Below are 27,512 nucleotides of genomic sequence, written 5' to 3' on the forward strand. Positions count from 1 at the left end.
CCATAGTAGTTTTATTTGTTTGCTTGCTTGTTTGTTTGTTTTTAAATCAGACTTACATGTACATCTGCTTTGGGGCTAGAAATGGAAAATGAGGAGAGACAAATGTTAAATACCACTTGTGTAATAATGCAAGATCCAGACTCTTTGGGTTCAATCCTAGCTTCTACTGCCTTTGAGAGGAAATGAACATATGACGTCTTAAAATTTGTGGGGCACAGCTAAAGCAATACTGAGGGAAAGCACTAAATACATTTATTAGAAAAGAGGAAAGGTATTAGTCAATAATCTAAGTTCTTACCCCAAAAACCTAGAGAAAGAAAAACAAAATAAACCCAAGGAAAGAAATAATAAAGAAAGAATAGAAATCAATGGATTTGAAAACAGAAAACAAAAAGAAAATCAATGAAGCGAGGAACTGATTCTTTGTGAAAAAGATCAAAAAACTGACAAAATTCTAGCAATACTGACAGAAAATGAAAGAAGTCACAAACTACCACTATCAGGAGTGAAACCAAAGATATCACTACAGACCTGTGGACATCTAACCGATAAAAAGGAACTACAACAAAAAAACTCTACACACATAAATTTGACTATTTAGATATAATAGATCATTTCCTCAAAAAAGATAATTGCAATTCATCCAATAGGAAATAGAGTATTTGAATTCCCCTATAACTATTAAGGAAAGTATATTCATAATTTTTAAATTCCCAGAAAAATAAATTTTCAGGCCTACATGGTTTCTCTGGAATCTTCTACAAACTTTTAAATAATAATTAATATCAATTCTAAATAATCTCTTCCAGAATGAGAAGGAAACTCTTCTCAGTTACACTTATGAAGCTAATATTACCCTGATATTGAAAACAGATGATATAAAGTATGATATAAAAAAAGAACCTAAAGACCAATACTCCTCATGAATGTAAGATAGAGAAAACCTTAGCAAAATATTAGCAAATATAAGTCAGCAATTTATAACTAGAATTATATACCATCACCAATTGGGATTTGTTGTAGGAATGTGTGATTCAGTATTTCAAAATCAATCAGTGTAATCCATCATATTAACCAGCTAAAGAAGAAAAATCACATGATCATATCAATGAATGCAGAAAAGCATGTGAAAAAATTTTATACACATTGGTGATTAAAAACTCAAAAAAATAGGAATAGAGGGGCACATCCTCAATTTGATCTATAAAAAAAGAAAGAAAAACCCTAGAACCTAACATTTTACTTAATGGTAAAAAAGACTGAATGCTTTGCCCCTAAGATCAGGAACAAAGCAAAGATGTTCACTTTTTTTTTTTTTTAATTAACATAATGTATTATTTGTTTCAGGGGTACAGGTCTGTGATTCATCAGTCTTACACAATTCACAGCACTCACCATAGCACATACCCTCCCCAATGTCCATCACCCAGCCACCCCATCCCTCCCACCCTTCTCCACTCCAGCAACCCTCAGTTTGTTTCCTGAGATTAAGATCTCTTATGGTTTGTCTCCCCCTCCGGTTTCATCTTGTTTCATTTTTCCCTCCCTTCCCCTATGATCCTTTGTCTTGTTTCTCAAATTCCTCATATCAGTGAGATCATATGGTAATTGTCTTTCTCTGATTGACTTATTTCACTTAGCATAATACCCTCTAGTTCCACCCACATCATTGCAAATGACAAGATTTCAATTTTTTGATGGCTGCATAATATTCCATTGTGTGTGTGTGTGTGTGTGTGTGTGTGTGTACACACAGATGTTCACTCTTACTTATATTCAGCAGAGTGGTGGCAGTTCTAGCCAGTGCAAAAAGGCAATAAAAGGAAATAAAAAGCATATCTATTGAAAATGAAAAAATAAAACTATCCCCTTTTGCACAGCACAAAGAAAATCCTCAGGAAGCTACCAAAAAAACTCCTACAACTAAGTAAGTTCAGCACTGTCACAGGGTATAAGATCAGTCCAGAAAAACAAATTATATTCCTGTATACCAGAAGTGAACACATGGACAACACAATTAAAACTATAATACCATTTGGGATGCCTGGGTGGCTCAGTTGGTTAAGCATCCAACTCTTGATTTCAGCTCAGGTCATGATCTCAGGGTTGTGGAATCAAGCCTTGCATCTGGCTCCATGCTCAACATCGAGCCTGCTTAAGAATCTCTTTCTCTCCCTCTGCCCCTCCCCCTGCTCACTCACTCTCTCTCTCTCTCACTAAAACAAACAAAAACAAAACAAAACAAAAAAACTACAATACCATTTAAAATCACTCAACAAAGAATACTTAGGTGTGAATATAACAAAATATGTACAAGATTTGTATACTGAAAACTATAAAATGCTGATGACAGAAATCAAAGGAGATCTAAATAAATGGAGAGACATCATGCTTATGGATTAGGAGACTCAAGATAGTAAATATGCAGTGCTTTTCAAATTCATATACAGGTTTAATGCAATTTCTATCAAACCCCAGCAAGATTTTTTTGTAGATATACACAGAATTATCTAAAATTATATAGAAAGGCCAAAGAATTAGTAGAGTTAAATCAATTTTGAAAAAGAATAAGGTGGGAAGGAGAACTTAGGAAGATGGAGGAGCAGGAGGACCTGAGCTCACCCCATCCCATGTTTACCAGATATCATCCACATCCAAGTCAATAAACTGGAGAGTGATCCAAAGACTGACAGAACAAACTCCACAACTAAATATAGAGAAAAAGCTGTCTCTGAAAGGTTAGGAAGGTCAGAAAGTTGGGGGGGTGGGGGGGTGGGGAAGCTACCTGCAGGAGAGAGGGGGCTGCACATGGAGAGGACACAGAAACAGGCCCTTACGCAGGGAGCTCATACTGGGAAGACTGATCCCCATAAGGCTTTTTCCTTAAAAACCAGAGGGGCGGGGCGCCTGGGTGGCTCAGTCGTTAAGCGTCTGCCTTCGGCTCAGGTCATGGTCCCAGGGTCCTGGGATCAAGCCCCGCATCGGGCTCCCTGCTCCGTGGGAAGCCTGCTTCTCCCTCTCCCACTCCCCCTGCTTGTGTTCCCTCTCTCGCTGTGTCTCTCTCTGGCAAATAAATAAATAAAATTTTAAAAACCAGAGGGGCTGAATTCTGTGAGCTTTTAAAACCAGTGGGACTTGGAGCTTAGAGCTTTAAAAGTCAGCTGACTCAGCTCTGGGTGAGCTTGGGAGGGTGAGTGGTAGCTGGGTTGACACCCTTAAAGAGACAGCAGACTATGTGGAGAGGCAACAACAAAATGGCAGTTTACATAACATCAGGGGCAAGTGGGAGACAGATCTGTTCATACTGATTTCTGAAAATGAGGGAACTGGCAGGCACCATTTTCCTCCCTTGTCCCCCATTATAAACACAGAGCCACCTGAGGGAGGTGGGGCTGCACAGACACTGGTAGTCTTGGCCCAGAGCTCAAGGCAAATTTTGTTAAAGCTTCGCACATGCCCTGCCCAGCAGTCGGGTACACAACTGTCACCTTGTGCCCCACCCAGCCACAGTGCAGCACCCAGCCAGCCACATGCCCCCTGATGCCAGGGCACAGCTTCCAGCCACCACAGTACTTCAGGAGATCCAGCATGAGACTAATGGCCCAACACAAATTTTGCTAACACTGCCACCCCATTCCCAAGTTCCCCAGCGGGCATGCTCCCTCAGAGCTGCCCTGCCTGGGTCCCACTAACACCACAGAGAGCAAGCACATCCCACAAAAGGCAGAGTCAGTGCAGAGGACTGCACTGAAAGGAAAAGTGACTCAGATGCAACAGCAGGGCGTAAGCAGCATACATAGGATACTCTTCTGAAGGGCCAGGTTCTGGTAAACAGGGGACACTACACTGCAGGGCACTCCAGAATCTCCTTTTCATAAAGTCACTACTTTCAAGAAAAAAAGACATAGCTGAGTTTCTTAACACACAGAAACAGACACAGAGAGGCAAACAAAATGAGGAGACAGAGAAATTTATCCCAACTCTAAGAACAGGATAAGGTCATGGCCAGAGATCTAAGTGAAACAAATTTAAGTAACACATAGAGAATTTAAAGCAATGATCATAAGGATACTCCCTGAACTTGAGAAAAGAGTGGAAGACATGAGTAAGACCCTTAATACAGAGATAAGGAATAATGTAGCAGAGATAAAGAGCTCAGTAAATGAAATGAGAAATACTCTTGGTGGAATGAACAGCAGGATGGAAGAAACAGAGGAATGAGTTAGTGACCTAGAAGACAGAATAATGGAAAGTAATCAGGCTGAACAAAAGAGAGAAAAAATAATTGCACAAAACAAGAATAGACATAGGAATTCAGTGACTCCATTAAACAATTACAGGAGTCACAGAAGGAGAAGAGAGAGAAAAGGGGGCAGAAATTTTATTTGAAGAAATAATAGCTGAAAACTTCCCTAATCTGGGGATGGAAACAGATATCCAGATCCAGGACAGACAGAGAATTCCCATCAAAATCAACAAAAGCAGACCTACACCAAGACATATTGTAATTAAATTTGCAAAATATAGTGATAAAGAAGAAAATCTTAAAAGCAGCAAGGCAAAAGAAGTCAGTAAATTACAAGAGAAAGCCCATAAGGCTAGCAAGAAATTTCTCAATAGAAACTTTCTAAGCTGGAAGAGAATGGCATGATAAATTCAAAGTGCTAAATGGGAAAAATCTGCAGCCAAGAATACCCTATCCAGCAAGGCTGTCATTCAGAATAGAAGTCTTGGTAGTAGTCTGACTCTCTGCCTTTTGTGGGATGTGCTTGCTCTCTGTGGTGTTAGTGGGACCCAGGCAGGGCAGCTCTGAGGGAGCATGCCCGCTGGGGAACTTGGGAATGGGGTGGCAGTGTTAGCAAAATTTGTGTTGGGCCATTAGTCTTATGCTGGATCTCCTGAAGTACTGTGGTGGCTGGAAGCTGTGCCCTGGCATCAGGGGGCATGTGGCTGGCTGGGTGCTGCACTGTGGCTGGGTGGGGCACAAGGTGACAGTTGTGTACCTGACTGCTGGGCAGGGCATGTGCGAAGCTTTAACAAAATTTGCCTTGAGCTCTGGGCCAAGACTACTATTTAGAATAGAAGGAGAGATAAAGAGTTTCCCAGACAAACAAAAACTAAAGAGTTCATGACCACTAAACCAGCCCTGCAAGAAATATTAAAGGAGAGACCAAAAGTGACAGTTTAAAGGCAGGAAACACAAAAGCAGTAAAAATGAATATTTCTGTAAAAAATCAGTCAAGAAACTCACAAAAAAGGGTATAAAATATAACAGCGTGTAACTAAAATGTGGGGAGGAGAAAAGAAAAGAATAGATTCAAACTTAAATGACCATCAACTTAATATATACTGCTACATGCAAAAGAGGTTATATACAAACCAATATATCAAACCATATATAAAAAACCACTAATAAACATGGAAAGAATAAAGAGGAAAAAATCTAAATATATCACTAAAGAAAATCAGCAAAACATGAAAGAGAAAGACAAGAAAGGATCAGAGAAAATCTTCAGAAACAACTACAAAACAAGTAATAAAATGACAATAAATGTGTAACTATCAATAACAACTTTGAATGTAAATGGACAAAACACTCCAATCAAAAGACATAGGGTGACAGAATGGATAAAAAAAAACAAGACCATCTATATGCTGCCTACGAGAGACTCATTTCAGACCTAAAGACACCTGCAGTTTGAAAGTGAGGGGATGGAGAAACATCTATCATGCAAATGGACGTCAAAAGAAAGCCAGATAGTAAATACATATATCAGACAAACAAGACTTTAAGACAAAGACTGTAAAACATAGAAAGAAACTATATAATAGTTATAATAATAAAGGGGACAATCCAGCAAGAAGATATAACAATTATAAATATTTATGCACCCAACATAAGAGCACCCATTAATAACAAACAGAAAGGAACTAATCAATAATAATAAAATAATAGTAAGGGACTTTTACACCCTACTTACATCAGTGGTTAGATCGTCTAACCAGAAAAATCAACAAGGAAATAATGGCTTTGAATGACACACTGGACCAGAAAGATTTAACAGATATATTTAGAACATTCCATCCTGCAACAGAATACCCATTCTTTTCAAGTGCACATAAACATTCTCCATACCATGCATATTTTCTGACCACAATGCCATGAAACTAGAAGAACAAATCTGGAAAGACCACAAATACATGGAGTTTAAGTAATACGCTACTAAACAATGAATGGGTCAACCAGGAAATCAGTGGAGAAATTTAAAAGTACATGGAAACAAATAAAAATGAATACACAGGGGTGCCTGGGTGGCTCAGTCAGTTAAGCATCTGCCTTCAGCTCAGGTCATGATCCTGGAGTCCCAGGATTGAGCCCCACATCAGGCTCCCTGCTTGGCGGGGAGTCTGCTTCTCCCTCTGCCCTTCACATGACTCGTGCTCACTCTCTCTCTCACTCTCTCTCTGTCAAATAAATACAATCTTAAAAAAAAAAAAAAGAACATACAATGGTCCAAAACCTTTGGGATTCATCAAAAGTGGTTCTAAGAGGGAAGCTTATAGCAATGCAGGCCTACCTCAAGAAGCAAGAAAAATCTCAAATAAGCAACCTAACCCTACACCTAAAGGAGCTAGAAAAAGAATAACAAACAAAACCTAAAGCCAGTAGAAGGAAGAAAATAATAAATATTGGAGCAGAAATAAATGATATAGAAACTAAAAAAAACCAACAGAACAGATCAATGAAACCAGGAGCTGGTTCTTTGAAAAAAAACTCAATAAAATTGATAAACTTCTAGCCAGACTTATCAAGAAAAAAAAAAAGAAAAAAGACTCAAATAAATAAAATCACAAATGAGAGAGGAGAAATAATAACCAACACCACAGAAATACAAACAATTATAAAAGAATATTATGAAAAACTATATGCCAACAAATTGGACAACCTGGAAGAAATGGCTAAATTCCTAGAAATGTATAAACTGCAAAAACTGAAACAGGAATAAACAGAAAATCTGAACAAACCAATAACCAGAAAAGAAATTGAATCAGTATTCAAGAAACTCCCAACAAACAAAAATCCAGGACCAGATAGCTTTACAGGTGAATTCTACCCAACATTTAAACAAGAGTCAATATATATTCTCCTTAAACTATTCCAAAAATAGAAAAGGAAGGAAAACTTCCAAATTCATTCTATGAGGCCAGCATTACCCTGATACCAAAATGGGATAAAGACACCACTAAAAAGAGAACCACAGGCCAAAATCCCTGATGAACATAGATGCAAAAATCCTTAAGAAAATACTAGCAAACTAAATTCAACAGTACATTTTAAAAAATCATACACAATCAAGTGGACTTATTCCTGGGTTGCAAGGGTGGTTCAATATTCACAAATCAATCAACATGATACAGCACATCAATAAGAAAAAGGATAAGAACTATATGATCATTTCAATAAATGGAGAAAAAGCATTTGACACCCATTCATGATAAAAACCCTCAACAAAGTAGGTTTAGAAGGAATATACCTCAACAAAATAAAGGCCATCAATGAAAAATCCACAGCTAATATTATCCTCACTGGGGAAAAACTGAGAGCTTTTCCTCTATGTCAGGAATAAGACAAGGATGTCCATTCTCACCACTTCCATTGAACATAGTACTGGAAGTCCCAGCTACAGCAATCATATGAGAAAAGGGACTAAATCAGTAAGGAAGTAGTAAAACATTCACTATTTGCAGATGACATCATATTATATATAGAAAACTGAAAAGACTACACCAAAAAACTGTTAGAACTGATACATGAATTCAGTGAAGTTGCAGGGTATAAAATCAATGGACAGAAATCTGGTGTATTTCTCTACACCAATAATAAAGCACCAGAAAGAGAAATTAAGGTAGCAATCCTATTTGCAATTGCACCAAAAACCGTGAGATACTTAGGAATAAACTAACCAAAGAGGTGAAAGACCTGTACTCTGAAAACTATAAAACACTGATAAAAGAAATTGAAGATGACACAAAGAAATGGAAAGCCATTCCATGCTCATGGATTGAAAGAACAAATATTGTTAAAATGTCCATGCTACTCAAAGCAACCTACACATTTAATGCAATCCCTATCAAAATACCAACAGCATTTTTTACAGAACTAGAACAAACAATTCTAAAATTTGTATGGAACCACAAAAGACCCTAAATAGCCAAAGCAATTTTGAAAAAGAAAAACAAAGCTGGAGGCATCATAATTCTGGACTTCCAGTTATATTACAGAGCTATAGTAGTCAAAACAGTATGGTACTTGCACAAAAGTAGACATATAGCTCAATAGAACAGGATAGAAAACCCAGAAATAAACCCACAACTATATGGTCAATCTTCAACGAAGCAGGAAAGAATATCCAATGGGAAAGGGATAATCTCTTCAACAAATGGTATAGGGAAAACTGGATAGCAACACATAAAAGAAAGAAACTGGGCCACTTTCTCACACCATACACAAAAATAAATTCAAAATGGATTAAAAACCTAAATGTGAGACCTGAAGCCATAAAAATTGTAGAAGAGAACCTCTTTGACATTGGCTGTAGCAACTTTTTTCTAGATATGTCTCCTGAGGCAAGGGAAACAAAAGCAAAAATAAACTATTAGTACTACATCAAAATAAAAAGCTTCTGCACAGTGAAGGAAACAATCAACAAAACTGAAACGCAACCTATGGAATGGGAGAAGATATTTGCAAATGACATGTCTGATAAAGGGTTAGTGTGCAAAATACAGAAAGAACTTATAAAACTCAACACCCAAAAAACAAATGATCCAATTTAAAAATGAGCAGAAGACATGAACAGACATTTATCCAAAGAAAACATACACATGGCCAACTGACGATTGAAAAGATGTTCATCATCACTTATCATCAGGGAAATGCAAATCAAAACTACAATGAAGTGTCACCTCACACCCATCAGAATGGCTAAAATCAACAACACAAGATACAACGGATGTTGGCAAGGATGTGGAAAAAAAGGAACCCTCACGTACTGTTGGTGGGAATGCAAACTGATGCAGCCACTATGGGAAAAAGTATGGAGGTCCCCCCAAAAAGTTAAAAAATAGAACTACCCTATGACCCTCAAAAATACAAAAACACTAACTCAAAGGAATACATGCCCCTGTGTTTATAGGAGCATTATTTACAGTAGCCAAGCTATGGAAGCAGCCCAAGTTTCCATGAATGGGTAGAGAAGATGTGGTATATACATACAGTGGAATATTATTCAGCCATAAAAAAGAATGAAATCTTGCCATTTGCGACAACATGGATGGAGCTAGAGAATATAATGCCAAGCGAAATAAGTCAGAGAAAGACAAATACCATATGATTTCACTCATATGTGGAATTTAAGAAAAAACAAATGAGCAAAGGGAAAAAAAGAGAGAGAGAGATAAACCAAGAAACAGACTTTTAATTATAGAGAACACACTGATGGCTACCAGAGGGGAGGTGGGTAGGGGGATGGGTTAAAAAGGTGATGGGGATTAAGGAGGGCACTGGTCATGATGAGCACCGGGTGACATATGGAAGTGTTGAATCACTATACTGTACACCTGAAACTAATATCACACTGTATATTAACTAACTGGAATTAAAATAAAAATGTTAAAAAAAAAAAAAGAATAAAGCAGGAGGAATCAGTCTGCCAAATTTCAAGACTTATTGTATGGCTACAGAAATCAAGACTGTGGAAATGGCTGAGGGTTACACACATAGATTAATGGAAAAGAATGAAAAATTCAGAAATAGACTCACACAAATATACTCAACTGATCTCTGACAAAGGTGCAAATGTAATTCAGTGGAAGAAAGGCTCTTCAACAAACAGTGCTAGAGCAATTCAACACCCGCAAACAGAAAAACGAAGACAGAGGGAGGGAGGGAAGGTAGGAATGAGGGAGGGAGGGAGGGAAGAAGGGAAAGAGGAGAGAGAGGAAGAAATAAAGAACGAACTATTGAGACTAAGGAAGACATAGTGCTTCATTGCTGCTTTTACCCAAAGAGCATTGCAAGGGAGAGATTTGCAGAGCAACTGGGTTGCCCACGCAATCTTTCGGTGAGAACAGCAGTCCCGCCATTTGTCCATTCTCAGGGATCTCCTAGGGTCACAGCTTGCGGGTTCACAGGAAGAAGGTGTGAATCGCCAATGAAAACACTTGTAAACAAGTCTCACGTTGGCAAGGGACTGTGTCTGAGGTTTGGTTTCTTCACCTAAAGGAGTGTGAAGCACCTGGATTCTGCCTCACCAGGCTAGCTTGTTCCAGCAGGCCTACAAGTTAATCAGAATGTGTAATTTCATCTCTGTTTTTGTTCAGAAAGAAAAGACATGAAGAACCAAATGCCTTGGCTTATATTAATAACCAAAACAGAGAAGTATTTCAACAAAGGTGGACCCTTTCCTTAAGACTGTATGCAAGCTAAGGCTAGGCTGCCATCACTGCCCTTTATCACCCACCACCTCTAATAAAAGTGTGCTGGAACTGTCTGCCTGGCTCAAGTTGCTTTCCAGACGCTTCCAGATCCTACATTGTTCAAGCCAAATGAGGATAAACCTGCCTGTTAGTCCCAAATTGTGCTGATTCTCAAGGTAGTAATGAGGAATTCTTATCATTGGCACGAAATGTTTTATCAACCAATTACTGCAAAATTACAGAAGATTTAATAGAGCTAGAAAAAATACACAGTTTATATAAATGTAGCAACAATCATCTTCATTTCTCTTCAGTCCCATGTAGCTCAACAGCTGGGTTTGTGTTGAGGGCAGCTCATTTATCTGCAACGAGCATATATGGGCAAAAAATTTTGCCCATAAATTTCACAAGTCAAATATTATTAAAGGCTGTTGAAATGTCTTCTTCCAGGATGTACACCCTTGATGCACGCAGTTTCTGGACGTCAAGTGGACACAGTGAAGCTATTGTTGAAGATGGGGGCCAATATTAACATGCAGGATGCTTATGGTCGCACAAGTCTATGCCTGGCAACCTATCTGGTACCAACTCTGTCTTTGGTGGCTGTCAGGGAGTGGGGAGGGCTAAACGTGTTGTTATGGGGTCCCCCTTGTGGAAGAGTATTCTTGGATTTATGCAGCTAGCCAGTGGAAGCAGAACTTGAATCTTTGCTCTAATCATCTCTGACAATTATAGCACTATGAAGAGTTGGTTTTGTGGATCTGAGTCATTTTGGATCTTCCTAACAATCCTCCAAGATAGAGGCGATATTGCCATTACAGAAATTTTACTTTCCATCTTAACTGCATCAGAATTTGCCTTGGGGCATTTCTGGACATACTTGGTACTCCTTCTAAGAACACAGTCCATTAATACCCTGAGTGGGTGGTAGTCCTTGAAGCTACAGGTAACATTGTGGGGTAGGGTCAGTTGAGTGGAAGCTGGAGAATATGGGGAACATTGGGAACTGGGAAAATTGGGGGGGGTAGGAGTAGGGGAGACATGTCGGGCTATTAAGTGGCAATACCAAGCATAGGACTCAACCCACAATCAATACTAAGTATAAAAATTATGTAGAGTGAGTCCTCATCAAGAGATTTCAGCTCAGCATTTCCCAACATTAGAGCAAGTTTGGTAAGCTTTACTGAAAACCTTCAAGTCCCTCTCTTTTCAAATCCTCCCTCGGGCGCCTGGGTGGCTCAGTTGGTTAAGCAACTGCCTTCGGCTCAGGTCATGATCCTGGAGTCCTGGGATCGAGTCCCGCATCGGGCTCCCTGCTCAGTGGGGAGTCTGCTTCTCCCTCTGACCCTCCCCCCTCTCATTCTATCTCATTCTCTCTCTCAAATAAATAAATAAAATCTTAAAAAAAAAAAAAAAAATCCTCCCTCAAATCCTTCTAAGAAACCACAGGGCTACCTTGAGTGTGTGTCAAGCAAGTTCTTAGCACCACAGGTGGGTCATCATTCTCTTTTATCTCCAATGAGGCTCCTGGAAATCTTCCTCTAACTATTGTTGCTGCTGAAGCAGATTCTTGGATTTGCTATTGCTGCCCATTGACAGCAGGGGATTTGCCCTGAGCAAGCCCCACTCTGTCTTGCAACTGTCCTGCTGAAGTAGGAATGTCCCTTCCCCAAACACCACACCTTCCTGCCACGATCTAGCAGAGATTGCATGAGGCATTGCCCAATTCTTGCAGAGATTGTCTTTAGAAACTACTTTTTCTTTTTCTATTTGCATGCCCTCTTTCTCTAGGACTTAGACATGAAACTAGAAAGAATTTTTTTTTTTTCCCGAAGTGCTGGAGTACTTGTTTCAAATGCACTTTCCAGGAGTACACCCTAGACCTCCTGAGCCAGACACTGTGAGCAGACATGGGTAGTGGGTGGGGAGGAGGTGTCTGCATGTTAAAGAAACCTCCTTGGCCATTTTTATACCCACTCAAGTTTGAAAACCACTGGTCTATGAGTACTAGGTGAAGTCTCATATCTCAGAGAGACACAGGAATGCCCTCCTAGCCCCTTCCCTTCTAAAGCATGCCCTAGTAACTGCTCCTGCAATGGATTTTTTCTCTTTTCTTTTTTTCTTTTTTTTGTATCCAAGCTGAGGAGAAGAGAAAATTTGGATCGGGGGTGGAGGAAGTGAATAGAGATGGTTTCTAAAGTTGACTGCTACTTGCATATAGAATAGATGGAAACCAAGCTGTACTTCATTCAAAATTCTAAAGTTCCAAGATTGGGAAGAGTTATCTTGTAGATCACAGTGAATAGTGAGCCTAGAGAGGTGCTCCCTTTGCAGACAGCTCTTCCTAGGAATGTGTTCTAAGGAGCTACATGAGGGAAATAGGCCTGCATGAAAGCATATGGCATTGCCCTGTTAATGATGCCCCCCTTCTTTGTGGTAACCAAAGGAAGGACCCATCCTTGTTTCTTATGAGGCTTCCTGGGAAGGGTGAGGGGTGGTTCTGGGGATTGCACTGTGGAGCCCACCACTCCCTTCTAGCAACGTTTGAATTCAAGTATTAAAAGAGAAACTTGGGAAAGCGGGCACTTAGAAATTAAGTGTCCATCACAGCTCCAAACTCAATATACAAATATACTTACCATGGATGTGTAACCTTAGGCAAATCACTTTACCTCTTTGTGCCTCCTTCCTCATTTGTAAAATGTAGTAAAAAATAATATCCTACATTTATCACAAGTGAAAGAGAAACACATGTGGAACCACCCAGCACATAGTGAAAAATGTACTTGTTGGTTCTGAATAGTGACCACTGGTTTCAAGTATATTCAGTGATTTTCTGATTTCTTTTCTGAAGAAAAAAAGAAAACCACATACACACAGTTCCAGGAAATGTTGCAAAATGATAAATATGTTTCAAACCCTCCCCCATCAGAAGATCTGTTTTCAAAAACTATAAAACTTAGGCAACTCTAAAATTTGCCCAGCATGCCTTTCTTTTGGGTTTCCTAGTCATATTTTTTCCTTTTTTTTTTTTTTTTTTTTTAAAGATTTTATTTATTTATTTGACAGAGAGAGACAGTGAGAGCAGGAACACAAGCAGGGGGAGTGGGAGAGGGAGAAGCGGGCTTCCTGCCGAGCAGGGAGCCCGATGTGGGACTCGATCCCAGGACCCTGGGATCACGACCTGAGCCGAAGGCAGACGCTTAACGACTGAGCCACCCAGGCGCCCATATTATTTCTTCCTTTTAATTAGAGATCTTGATGATTTGGACATTAGCAACTAAAACCAGATTTAATACATTAGGAAACTATAACTCAAGACTGAACAACATTTGCTTCTACTTAAGACATATATTATCGGTCAACTCAAAACGATATTCAATATTAGAACCTATGAATGTGCTCTTACTGAAAGATTTTTTTCCAGAATTTCCAGAACCAAAAGGTTCTTTTCTTATTATCTTTCTTCTCCTTTCATTTAGTAACATTTTGATTTTCATTGCTTCCAGTATTGTGAGGGAAAATCAGTCATTCTCATCTGACTGGGTAGTCTTGAAGCTTAACTATACAGGAATGGAGGAAGGTGGGAGAGAGAGTTATATATATTATTCTCATAATAATAGTTTCATCTACTTATATGTCTACTTATAATTGAATGAGTAACCCCAGTGGCTCTGGATGAATGTAGGAGGCACTCTCCTTAGCCAAACTTGGTTATCAGTAGAGTTGAGTCAGTTACTTAAAGTAATATAGAACAGAAAGGGAGGGAGGACTAGCTGTCCATTTTATCTGCCCTTTGAAATGAGAGATAGTGGGGAAATGACCCAGCTATAAGTGCTAACCAGGAAGGTGACAAGCATGAGGTGCAGTAATATCACTCTCAATCTGGAGGATCAGTAGACAGCAGGGAGTTTACATGAAGTTTCTTGGGGGAATTCATAGTGAGCGAAACACAACTATAGGGAACACTTAGAGGGTCCTGGTGATAGCCCCATATTCAGCATCAGAAAAATCATTCAACAAGACGGCAGGGGCCCAGCCATTGGATTAGGGCTCAGGTCAGGATTCTAGATATTGGGAGGAGACAGACTAGAATAAGCAAAATATTATCCTCGTGGTTACTAGAAAGGGAACTTGGAAAAGTGGACCAAAGCTTGTTTATCAGATATAGATAAACTGAGGCACAGAGTGGAGACTGGAACTCAAGAATGACATAGGAGCCCAATTTTTGGAATTGGACCATGGCACCTGGGTCAGACCATTGACAAGCATGATTTGGAGCTAAGCCCATAGAATGAGAGGCTAGAGCTACCATGCGCCACATTTAGCCCTAGGAACTCAGTATAAAAGTGGAAAACAGCAAGTAAGAAATGGGAAATGGGAGACAGGGGAGAGAGTCTAGGAAACTCAGGAATCCACACCTCAAGACCTTCAGCCTTCTGTTGAAGTGCCTAAATTGAAGAGTTGTGATCCTTAACCACTTCAAATCAATAAAACATGGTTTTAGCCACACCGAAGAAGAAAGAGAAAGAAAATTGGAGAAAGTGTGTTGGTCTATGTTATACCAGGCTGTGTTATATAATGACAGTTGCTCTTGTATTTCAGGGTTGGCTGGAAGGCTGTGTGAGTCTGCTTAGAAATGGTGCCAAGCACAATATCCCAGATAAAAATGGCCGTCTGCCACTGCACGCTGCCACTGCTGAGCCCGATGTGAGGTAAGTAGCCAGGTTCACACAATGCTCACACTGGGAGGGACTTAGCTTAGATTAGAATGTAACTTAATCAACTCTCAGTGGTGAATAAAAACAAAACCTGTCCATTTTTTTTGAAGTTGTAGCAGACAGGACCACATTTCAGTCAGTCAAATTATCCTGGAAGAATCTTAAACTCTAGTCTCAATCCCCCCCCCCCCCCCATTTCAGTAAAACCCTTTCCTCCTAATCTCTGATTTAAGAAATGCTATTTTTCATTATCTGAATTCATATATTCATTCAATCAGGCAGTTATTGATTCAATAACTGTTGAGTGCTTATCATGGACCAAGTGCTATTCTATGCCCTAGGGGTTCCCAGTAAGCACGACAGTGTATCTGACCCACAGAGTTTACATTCTAGTGAAGGAGCTAAGTGGCATACTAGTAAACAAATAAATAGGGTAATTTCAAAATAAATAGGATAATTTCAAATAGTGGGGAGGGGAGTGGAAAAGCACTGACTGGGCATAAAGATTCATGTCTGAAGTCAGAGTCATGCCAACATTCTTTTTTAAGATTTGTTTATTTATTTTAGAGAGAGAGAGTGAGTGGGGGAAGGGCAGAGGGAGAAGGAGAGAACTCCCAAGGAGACTCCCCACCGAGTGCGGAGCCTGACAAGGGGCTCATCCCAGGACACTGATATCATGAACTGAGCCAAAATCAAGAGTCAGACACTTAACTGATAGAGCCACCCAGGTGCCCCAGAGTCATGCCGACATTTATGGGTTGGAAGGAGGCAAGGGACCCAGCAAACTAGAGTGAGACAGGGAAATGAGTGGGTTAGAAAGAAAACCAGGCCTCTGAGCTGCTGGGAGCTGTATGAAGAAATATACTCAAAGAAGTTGGATGATCAAGAGGGTCACATTTTTGTAAGACAATTGAGCAAAAAAGGCAAAAGTTTTGTCCAGACCAAGTATAGCTTCCCCAATCCTCTGTGTCTAAAAGGCCTCAGTCTACAATCTTTCGAAAACCCCTTGGAGCACCTAATAACAGCATTTCCCACTGTGGTTTCAGCAACATTCTGGGCACTTCCTTAACCTCTGCAGCACAGAACGTGCCTCTGACAGGAATTTAGCATTCCCCAGAGCTAGGCGCAGGCCAGCACCACAGAGGGGCGTTCTGGGAGCCTCAGCCTCTAGACCCTGTGTCCAGAACTAAAACTAAAGCTCTGTGGGGGTTCATGAGACCAAGGTTGAGAGGTAACAGGATTTCTTCATTTCATTCTGTTTTACACTAAAAGGGTTTGGGAAATTCCAGAACTAATCCCAACCAAGCATTGCCTCTTGTTATCATTGGATTATATCCAGGAATAATAAAGAACTAGGATTTACTCAAAGCCCAACAAAACAAGGAAGTTTAGAGAAGAAACAGCAAGCTCAGAACTAACAATCAATAGACATCATAAAGGGATGACTCCTTTTTGATGAATTGGGAAAAAGAAAGAATGACTTTTCTGGACAGCCCACAAAAATATTTAGTCACAAAATCACACTGTTTTCCCAAGAATAATCTTTAAAAAACTATATTTAAAAAATATCTTTAAGACTATTCTGCCTTGATTGGCTTTACTTGGTTCTACCTGCCTCACCCAGTGATCATTTTAAAATCTGCCTGATTCTGGAAGATATATGACTGCTTTTCTTATGGTGATTATAGGTTTTGTAACACATTAAACCCAAAGCTTTCATGTTTTAACACAGGAAGAGCTTTGTCCAATGTAGGTATTCCTGGATTGGATGTGGCTCCCCTCCACGTGGTAACACAGGGATCTAAGTTTCTTCCATCTTGTGGCTCTACCATCCTCTAGGATCAAAGAATTCTCTTTGCTCAGCCTGGGAATGGGGAAAGAGTAATGTGGAGATGCCCCCCTTATTTCTTTAAAATCTCAGCCTTTGATACAATTCACTTCTGCTCACATTTTTTTAATAAGGACTAGTCATTTACCATACTGGTCCTATACCACACATGGGTATAAGGAGCACTTGGGAATATAGAATAGAATCCACCTCCTGGCAATGACTCCAATCCAAGAAAGGAGGTCATAAATTTTGGTGAAAGCTCTCTCTGTCATCATGCCATTGCACCTGAGGGGTGAACCAAGACTTTTCAGTCAAAATCACACTCAAGGTCAATTTGGTCAGACTCATCATCTCAAATCACTGCAGTAATAAATTGAACACCAATCCAACTGTACTTCCTCTTTCATGGACATATTAGTCTATTTCTTATTATGCCCAGCAGTGGCCCTAAATCTCCTAGGATTTACATTACATCACTATAACTGAGATAACACAGAGTTGTGGTTTCCCCTTTTCTTGATATTATACCTAATGACCCAACCACCACCTTCAGAAGAGTTGAAGCCAGAAAAATAAACATCCTTCTGTGTGCTGATGATACAGTTTTATTGTCCTAAATGGACACTTCGCTGATTCTGGAAGATAAAATCCTGCTTTAGTTATGATAATACTAGCTGTGGTAACTAGGAAAACCCAAAGGTTAAGATTAACTATTCCAAAACCATCATTTCTGGTAAATGTTCTCCAAAAATGAATTGGGTTAAACCTCAACAACTCATATAGCAAAGCAACTGGCTTTGTTACCTAGAGAACATTTAGAAACTAGCTTGCCTTAAAGAATTCCCTCTGGAATTACATTGCTTAAAATTAGATATTTTATCATTGTTTTATGAGAAAAGTTATGGCCATGTCAGGGTTTGATAGCATCTGCATTCAGTGTTTTAAGCAGAAAGCAGCCAAGCCAAGCTCTCTGGCACAAAAGTTGGCCTTCTTTCTTCCATTTGTTTGTGTGTCAGCATGAAATTGTAATTGTTTTCTGGAAAAAAAAAAAAATTGGTCTGGCTTGTGGGTACTTCCTAATCCTACAGACACAATGCAGAAGGAGTGACCTTCCATTAGGCCATGCAAACCAGTTTGCTTAATTTTCCTAAGTGGATACAACTTTAGGCTGGTTCGGCTAACCACTAAAGTATATAGGCCTGCATTTACAATGAGGAGGAAAAGGAGGACAAATAGCACTGATCATTTACCATGTTCAGAGCAAAGTTCTGAGTGCTTTCCATGTATTATCTCATCTAATCTTGACCACACCTTTATGTAATAGGTATCTCTATCCCCATTTTATAGATAAGAAAGCTGAGGCACTAAGAAGAAAATTTATTACCCAGTGTATGTGTGAGGATAAGTAACCTGCCCAGGGGACCTGCTAGGCTCCTAGGATCCACTGCTGTGGACTCTATAGAATGTATTTTAATGGCCACATTCTGTCATTAAGCCCTACCTTAAGAAGCTTTACAAAATTCCTTATTGTCTCATTGTCAGGAAATACTTTGTTTGTCACAGCATCTAAAAAATGAGAAACCACAAAAAATATATCTACTAAAGGAGGAATTGCTGTGCTTCTCCTGATAGATTTTTTATTTTTACTATGTGGACACTGTGACTTATGATTATGTTTTTCTTTCTGTATGTTTAGAAAACCCAAAGCCCAATTTGTGTCCCACCTTTGGAACACATGTAGGACCATAATTGCATCGTCTTTATCCTGCCCTTGTTTTCTCTTTGTCTAGTTTCTTCACTTGTAATCTTGTTTTACTATATGTATCTGAAAACCACCTAAAATCCTTTTTGGATTGAGGTAAAGGGTGGCCAGGCATGCAAGCTCTGGAGTCAGACTGACTGGGTTTGAATCTGGTCCACTTCTTAATGACCATATTAACTTGTCAAGGCTCAGCTAGCTTTCTTTCCTAGAAAATATGAATAATACAGTATTTATCTCATAGTAAATAGGCAGAAGTAAATGAGAAAACATGTGAAAAGGACTGAACACTGTCAATCATCAGTGTTCAATAAGTGTTGGTGATAATGAGATGATAGTAGTGATGATCATGATGGAAGGTAGATAGAAATAAAGAAATACCATAGATCAATGCTAAAGAATGAACCCCTGCTATTCCCATCTCATCAGTTCTCACCCCAGTCTTCTTTACCTTAGCACACACAGGTCCACAAAAAAATTTGTTCATACATACAGGTGTGTTGGGGAGGAGGAGTTTCATCTACCTTTCAGAGTTCTTCTAGCTGGACTAAGTACCAAATTGACATGAGACAGATTCACAGGAAAAACTAAAATTTTGTAGCATATGTACTGGGAATCCACACAGACATGGAAATTCCAGAGACAGTCAAGCAACATGAGACTTATCTAAGGAGAGGGGTTGGGGTCTGAGCATACAAAGGGGAGGAAGGCCATTAGAAGGAAGGTGAGAGGAGATGTTTGGAAAACAAAGATTGTGCTATTAGACAGGTAAGTTTCTTAGGTAAAAGGGAATCTCTGTTAATAGCTCACTTCCTGGTAGAGGCAGGCAGTTGAAGGGGAGCTAAAGAGCTTTTTCTGAGTCTACTGAGTTTTGATTGCTTTTAACTCAGAGTAATGTCCATGCCAAAGTAGACCATCTTGGGGTGGCCTGCCCTTGGCCCCTATAAGACTGTTGCTAGACTTTAGAATCCAATGAACATCAAACTCAACCATTCAGCTCCCCTGAAACTCCCTTCCCTACCTTGCTAGTGCACATTCATCTCTACTTGTCCCCTGATCCTAAACATATGTATGGGCCACATTATGTCCTTGTACTCAGGTATTCATACTCATTTTAAAATCTACTAACCCTTAGATTTCCAAATAGCATGATCCTTCTACTCATTGCTCAACTGGAGGTTATTTAGAGTGAAGCCTCAGACTGTAGCTGCTTATAAACAAGCCAAGGGGACACCTCAATTAGCCCTTTGCCCCCAGCAAGATTCTGTGACGGAAACAACTCATGAACAAACCAGCCAGTTCCAATACACAGCCTTAGCTAAGCTGCAGCTCAGTGGGGATTTAAGCTGATGCAGGAATAAGGGATTTATAATTATGAACACGAAAGCAAGTTGGTGGATAAAAGCAAAGGAGTGCAGGTTTTATCTCACTGTTCCCTTTCCTGCTTTGAACCGTCAGCTTCTCAGTAGGTCCACGTTTTCTTCCTTTCAGCTCTCCATGGCTTTTCTTGCTTCCTTGCAGAGGGCACCAGTGTGAAAGAGGGGGCATGATCGTTAAGATGAAGCTCCAAAGAGAAAGGAGTTGTGTTTGTACAACGCTGCACATGCTAGCATTGGAAGGCGAGCGGCGATTTCTTCTGAAAGCAGCCACAGGGCTCTCTGAAAGTCTTTTTCATGGTCTCCATGGTTACTGGCAGATTCTTTTTTTTTTCCCTGCCAGAGTGCCTGCGGCTCTGCCTCTTTTCATGGCTCTTGATGACAGAGGGAGGAAGGAAATTATTTCTTTGGGGTCCTGTTCTCAAGGTACCAGGTAATATATTCTAACCTGTGGGTGGGTGTTATACTACGGGATACTCTTACATCGGCAGCTTTAGGAATAGGAAGACAGACAGCTAGCTTAGGGACCCTTTTCCCCAGTCATCACTGTGCTGGCCAGATTCAGGGCTGTGAGCCCAAGGAGCCAGCAAAACAGAGAAGCCCACAGAGCCAAGCTACCCCCACCCCAGCACACATCTAGCTGATCTCTCTCTGGCCTCCCAGTCACCTCATGGAGATAAGGGGATCCCCAAACATAAAGAGTGGAGCTTTTTAAAAAATTATTAAATTAGGGGTGCCTGAGTGGCTCAGTTGGTTAAAGTCCAACTCTTGGTTTTGGCTCAGGTCATGAGCTCAGAATCATGAGATCCAGCCTCGCATGGGCTCTGTGCTGGGCATGGAGCCTGCTTGAGATTCTCTCTCTCTCCCTCCCTCTGCCTACCCGCCACACACACACTCTCTCTCTCTCTAAAAAAAAAAAAAAATATTAAATTATAGAGAACTTATTACAGCATGTAAATGTCATTCTAACTGTTTTGTATGTATTGACACACTTAAAATCACAACAGATCTTTAAGAAGTAGGTGTTATTAGGGGCGCCTGGATGGCTCAGTCGGTTAATAGGCTGCCTCCGGCTCAGGTCATGATCCCGGGGTCCTGGGATCGAGCCCCACGTCCAGCTCCCTGCTCAGCGGAGAGCCTGCTTCTCCCTCTCCCTCTGCCTGCCACTCTGCCTACTTGTGCGCTCTCTCTCTCTCTGTCAAATAAATAAATAAAATCTTTAAAAAAAAAAAAGAAGAAGTAGGTGTTATTATTATTTCTATTTCAAAGATAAGAAAATATGGGCACTGAGAGTTTCCTAGCTTGCCTAAGTTTACTGGCTGGCTGGTAATGGAGCAGGGATTCTAATGGCCCCAGCATTTGTTGTCTTACCACTCACCACGCTACCTGTCTGGGAGTGCTCCTGCTGGGCATCTGCGCCTGCTGTCCTGCTACCTGGGATGAGGTAGGCTTTGCACTGCTTGCTAGAGAGTTGAGAACAGGACAGAGCTGGTGCTAATAGGAGACTAGGCTGGGGGTTGTGGGAGAAATACTCCTGAGCCACCTTCACACAGAACGAGAGCTCTGAGAAAACAAAACCAAGAAGTCTGTGAGTCCTCTGGTAATTAAGACAGATGTGGGACCAGCATCTGGCAGATGACCCCTGTACCATGGAACAGCACAGAAGCCCCAGGCTGGAAACCAAACACCTGCTTTCTAGTCCAGTCTGGATCACCACCACGGCAATGCATGATGGCCCTGCAAGCAAGGTAGGGGCTCATGTCATTTGCTCTCACAAAAAAAGAGAGAGAGAGAGCATACTTATCTGTAAATTTGTGTCCATCTTTGAAAATTGATGAATCTGAGACACTTAGGAATCAAACGGAATCAAGCAGTATAGATTGGCATGTATCAATTGGTCATAAGAGGAAAGTCGTGGAATAATAGAGGGTAACTGTAGAAAGCTTCATGGAAGACTACTGAAAATTACCTAACAAGAGTTGGTAACAGAATTCCCCACTTCCACCTGCCCACCCCCCAAAACAGGAAAATGTTCCACCCCTAGGCCGGAGGGGCAAGGAAGGGAGCTGTTATTGGAACCTGCTGAGAGCCCGGGCTGGAGAGGAGGATCCACCAGGCAGGAGCCATGGCCTTTGGTAAAGAAAAGAAGTCATGGTCAGAAAAGGAAGTGGCTTCCCCCCTCTCTCCTGCCAGTTCTCCTGGCCAAACCCAGAAAGAAGTCAGGGGCAAGGGAGCCTGCACGATAAAGACATTGCAGGTCAATCTCAGAGCAGAACATTGAAGGGTAGCAAATAGATTTGAGAAGCAAATAGAGAAATATCCAGGTACAGGATTCATCCCATGACCCTGGCATCCCGAGGATGTGACAAGAGGTCTTGCTCTCCCCTCCCTCATTCCCATCTGGTCAGAGCCCGACTTCCTTCAGTGTGATCACTGCTCTGGAGCAGCCCCAGAAGATGCTGTCTGGCTACATATGATCTCAGTCTGCTCAGGGTTAGCCGAGGATAACCAGATTGGACCACAGCTGACCTCTTGCCTTTCCCTCCCACTATCCCCCCACACTTCAGACCAAATGAGCCCTAGAGATTAAACAATGGCCAGTAAAGAGATAGAAGAAAATCAGTTACTAGTTGCCTTCCAGCCTTATAAAGCAACTATAAGGGAAAATATATCCAGTAGTGAAATATAATTACCAAGATAAACACAGCGTTATCCACAAGTGCAATTATTTTTATAGTCTCATCCCACTAGATGGAGGAATTTTAGAATTCAGAAAGCTTGCATTTAGAGCCACTGTTCTTTTCAAGTCGGTGTACTAAGAGCTTTATGCCTGTTATGGTGTTCAGTCCTTACCACCTGTTATCCCCATGCTGTTATCACCATGATAAACGTGAGGATACCGAAGCTCAGAGAGGTCACGTGGTAGTGAGGGCAGAATTAAATCACAGCATTATCCTGTCTCCCCAAAAGACAGTGATAAGACTAGATTTAAACCTTGGGCTTCCTGGTTATTTCACCTCCACGGCAAACAACCAGAAGGGCATCCCTAGTTAAGCTCTCTTTGTGTTACATTTACCACTAATGCAACACGATCAGTCCCACTTTCTTTTCTTCTATTGTAGGTAGCAATTTAACACTCAGGACTACATGTCACCTAAGCTGAGAAACAATGAAAATCTGACTGGGGGAAAGGCTAAACCATTTCATTTTTTCAAATACTTCTTCCAAAATTAATTTCCTTCACTGTCTCCCCATAGACATGCCTTTATCATCTTGATTGGGTATGTTAGATTGGTAGGGCTTCCGTAACAGAACTGCAAAGACCGGATGGCTTAAGCAACAAAAATCTATTTTTTCAAATTTCTGGAGGCTGGAAGTTCACGAGTGAGGTGCCAGAAGGGTTGGTTTTCTCTGAGTCTTCTGTCCTTGGCTTGCAGATAATCACCCGCTTGCTGCCTTTTTACATGGTCTTTCCTCTGTGAGCCCCTGCACCTGGTGTGTTTCTGTGGGCCCTAATCTCTTTTTCTGAGAACATCAGTCAAATTGGATTAGGACCCACCCTAATGGCTTCATTTTAACTTAATTACTCTTTAAAGGCTCAGTCTCCAAATACAGTCACATTCTGAAGCATTGGAGGTCAGAGCCATATGAATTTGGAGGTTGGGGGGGGACGACACAATTCAGTTCATAGCAATGAGTATCCATTGATTAATTTATTCAGTACCTTTCTCAGTGGTTTTCAGACCTGTTTACTAGAATTTCCTGAACAGCCCTTTTAAACTGTGAAAGCTGAGCTTCTATCCAGACCTACTGAGTCAGAAACCCTGAATATAGAATCCAGGTATTTGTGGTTTTTAAAAAATTTCCCCTGGAGATTCTGAGATGGAGCCAGGGTTAAAACTTCTAGGGTTGGGGCGCCTGGGTGGTTCAGTCGGTTAAGCGTCTGCCTTCAGCTCAGGTCATGATCCCAGGGTCCTGGGATCAAGCCCCACATTGGGCTCCTTGCTCATCAGGCGAATCTGTTTCTCCCTCTCCCTCCCCTCCGCTCATGCTCTCTCTCGCTCACTCTCTCTCTCAAATAAATAAATAAAATCTTAAAAAGAAAAAAAACACTTCTAGGGTTAAGTGTTCTAGAAATAACACTTGCTATGTTCCAGGCATGCTGTAAATACTGTATGCATTAACTCATTTAATCCTCACACTGAGCTATAAAGTAGGCACTTTTCATTAACTCCATTTTACAGATGAGGAAGCTTAGGCACAGAGAGGGTAAGATACTTGCCTGTGGTCACAAAGCTGGTCAGTAGCAGGGCTGGGATGTGAACCCGCACAGTCTGGCTCCAGATTCTGGGTCCCTAACCACTGCACTCAGCCACTTCTCTCACGGTGTTGACCGCCGTCAACCAAGTGTGGGACCCAACTGAGATAAAAACTTGAACTTGAGAATCACTGATAGTTGTTTCACACTGATTAGTGTCATTTCATGCTTAGATATTTGTATGTTTTGTAAAAAATAAGCGAAGTTGTAAATGCTGTCTCCTTATATAATCTATACATTTAAAAGGCACGACCTGTGTACTGATGGTGAAGCAATTTGAAAGCATTGTATACAGTTATGTAAAAGAATAAAGAATAAGGACTAGAGGACTTTAGTTCTTCAATGCACGCATAGGTACACAGGTCTGGTGAATAAGATGAGCCTAAAGATTCACCTTCTCCTCAACATCCATCACCCATCCATACACTGGGGAGGGTATGTGCTATGGTGAGTGCTGTGAATTCTGTAAGACTGATGAATCACAGACCCTACCCCTGAAACAAATAATACATTATATATTAATAAAAAATAAAAAATTTTTAAAAATTAAAAAAAGATTCACCTTCTCCATGCCCTTTGTGCCCCACCCCCAGCCGAGGCACTGAGACAGAGAGGAGGTTGGAGGAGAAGAGAGAGAGGAATCCCCCCAGGTGCCTCCTCACATATCACACTGTCTTCTTTTCTATGGCTCTTTCCCCTAGATAAACAGAAAGGGCCCATCTTCATTTGGAGGCCTTCAATGGACTGTCTTTCTAGCGTTATGTTCTCATACAGATTCTGTTCTTTTGAGCCTCTTCTATTTTTCTTCACAGGCTCCTAACAGTCTTGGTGCAACAGTCAAATCTCAGCGAGATTAATCACCAGGACAATGAGGTGAGCCTGCCCTCTCAAGGAACAGTTGGCCATTGCACCTGTCAGGGTAGAAGGAAAGGCTTTTCTCAACCGGCGCTTTCTCTCATAAAGGTTCAGGGAGGGGATGGGGCACATTTTGGGGTTCCTACCCGGAGAGGGGAGCTTGTGTCTCTACTCTTAACCCTCAGGCAGAAATTTATCCCCACCCTGGTTATGGGTAGCTTCTACTAGGGAAGGATTTCTTGCATTAAGTACTTAAGCATCTATCATACCACTGAAATTTTGTAATTTCCCTCTGGATATTGAGAAATAAATGTTGCTCTTTCCTGTCTTCTTGAGTCCCAGAAACATCAAGGGCAAGCTGTGGCTGCCATTGCTCTCCCTTTGAGAGAAAGATGACAGATTGAGGATAATTCCAGGCTCCATGCTCTGGAGGCCCACATCATTACTGCCAATGATCACAGTTGCTGTTTCCTTTATGTGGCAGAGACAACATAAGGCTTCCAAGAAGACAATACAGACTCTCAAGCAAAATTCCTGCAGGACTGTTACCAGATACCAGGCAGAGCTGCCCCAGAGTAGCTTAGGATCTTATTCTAGCTACTTAACTGTTTTAAAAAAAACAGGACTGATTATCATTACCCAGCCTGTTTTCTTTAACAAGCTTCTTTAAACCGATTTAAATACCTGGTTTTTAATGTTGTTGTTGTTTTAATATGATATGTGCTTGGTTTGGCTTCACTTTACTAAGAATGTCTGATAACCTTGAGAAAGCATGATAGCATTGAAAATGCATATGCATGAAAATCCCAAATTACACTGTTTTCAAGGAAGCCAGGTGGCCAGAGACAGCAGTGTACAAGGAAGTGCCCTATCCGGGGCTGGGCCCTCATCTTTCTCAAGCTTTCTGATTACAGGGTTCCTCCCAGCTGGCTTGGCATCAATGACCACACCGAAAAGCCCCTTCTTCACAACCTCAGTCTGAGGTTGGACACCACTGGACTCCGTGGTCACATGCTGCTTTCACTCCCCATGTCTTCAGTGGCTTAAAGCAAAACCCTCGGAACGAGGGGATTGCTCTGCTTTAAACTTCTGCTTTAAAAATGAGAACCAGCAATGAGAAAGCACTCTCTGACTACTCTGCCCATGGTATGAAAGCAGGGAGCTTGAGTGGTGCAGTTTTGTTTTGTTTTGTTTTTAAGATTTTATTTGTTTATTTGTCAGAGAGAGAGAGAGGGAGAGAGAGCACAAGCAGGGGGAGTGGGAGAGGGAGAAGCAGGCTCCTACCTGAGCAGGCAGCCCGACGTGGGACTTGATCCCAGGACCCCGGGATCATAGCCTGAGCCGAAGGCAGACGCTTAACCGACTGAGCCACCCAGGCATCCCAAGTGTTACAGTTTTTGCCAACTGATCACGAACTTCTGGAGTTTGGGAAAGTTGACAACCACTTCCTCTACCTCCACTCGTACCCTCACCCAGCAAAACTGGCGTTTCTTAGAAAGGGGGCAAATTCAGTCATTCCTACCCTAAAGCTTAACTCCTCTTATAGACCTCCAACTCCGTTCAGTCTTCAGCTAAAAGAACATCCTCCAGCAAAGTGATGGTTCCCTATTCTTCCCCACCCTGCAAGGCCCCTGGCTGCTGGGGACAGTGACATTAGACCCAGATCTTTCTTTTTTTTTTTTTTTTTTTTTTTTTTAAGATTTTATTTATTCATTTGAGACACAGAGATACAGAGAGAGAGAGCATGAGCAGGGAGAGAGGCAGAGGGAGAAGGAGAAGCAGGCTCCCCGCTGAGCCAGGAGCCCGATGTGGGGCTCGATCCCAGGACCCTGGGATCATGACCTGAGCCGAAGGCAGATGCTTAACCATCTGAGCCACCCAGGCGCCCCTAGACCCAGATCTTTCTAACAGTGGTAATTGTTACACTTTTCAGATAATATGTGCTAAATATTGGAAATGTCTCCAGTTCCTTCTCATGCAAAGTAACCTCTCAGAGGAGATTCCTCCCACTGTTAACACCAGCATTGTGACCCAGTGGCTTTTATGTGCAGAGAGCAGGACCTCAAAAAGGACACTTACTTCCAATGTTTTAGCTTCCTCTTTGGGACGTGTCACAGCACATCTGAAACCCATCTAAGTACTAGTGCTTGTCTATTTTAAAATATATATATAT

At 41.1% G+C, this 27,512-nt stretch overlaps 1 protein-coding gene across 2 annotated transcripts in view; it reads left to right on the top strand.

The window, feature by feature from the left end:
* Window positions 1-27,512, top strand: part of ANKRD55 (ankyrin repeat domain 55) — a 91,514-nt gene that overhangs the window by 27,201 nt on the left and 36,801 nt on the right. For both annotated transcript variants that reach the window (XM_036065678.2, XM_036065676.2), the window contains exons 4-6: window positions 10,930-11,060; window positions 15,085-15,194; window positions 25,297-25,357. In XM_036065678.2, coding sequence (XP_035921571.1) covers window positions 10,930-11,060; window positions 15,085-15,194; window positions 25,297-25,357 — 302 coding nt within the window. The remainder of the gene's footprint in view (window positions 1-10,929; window positions 11,061-15,084; window positions 15,195-25,296; window positions 25,358-27,512) is intronic.

This window comes from Halichoerus grypus, chromosome 2, assembly GCF_964656455.1.
Source record: "Halichoerus grypus chromosome 2, mHalGry1.hap1.1, whole genome shotgun sequence".
NCBI classification, from domain to species: domain Eukaryota; kingdom Metazoa; phylum Chordata; class Mammalia; order Carnivora; family Phocidae; genus Halichoerus; species Halichoerus grypus.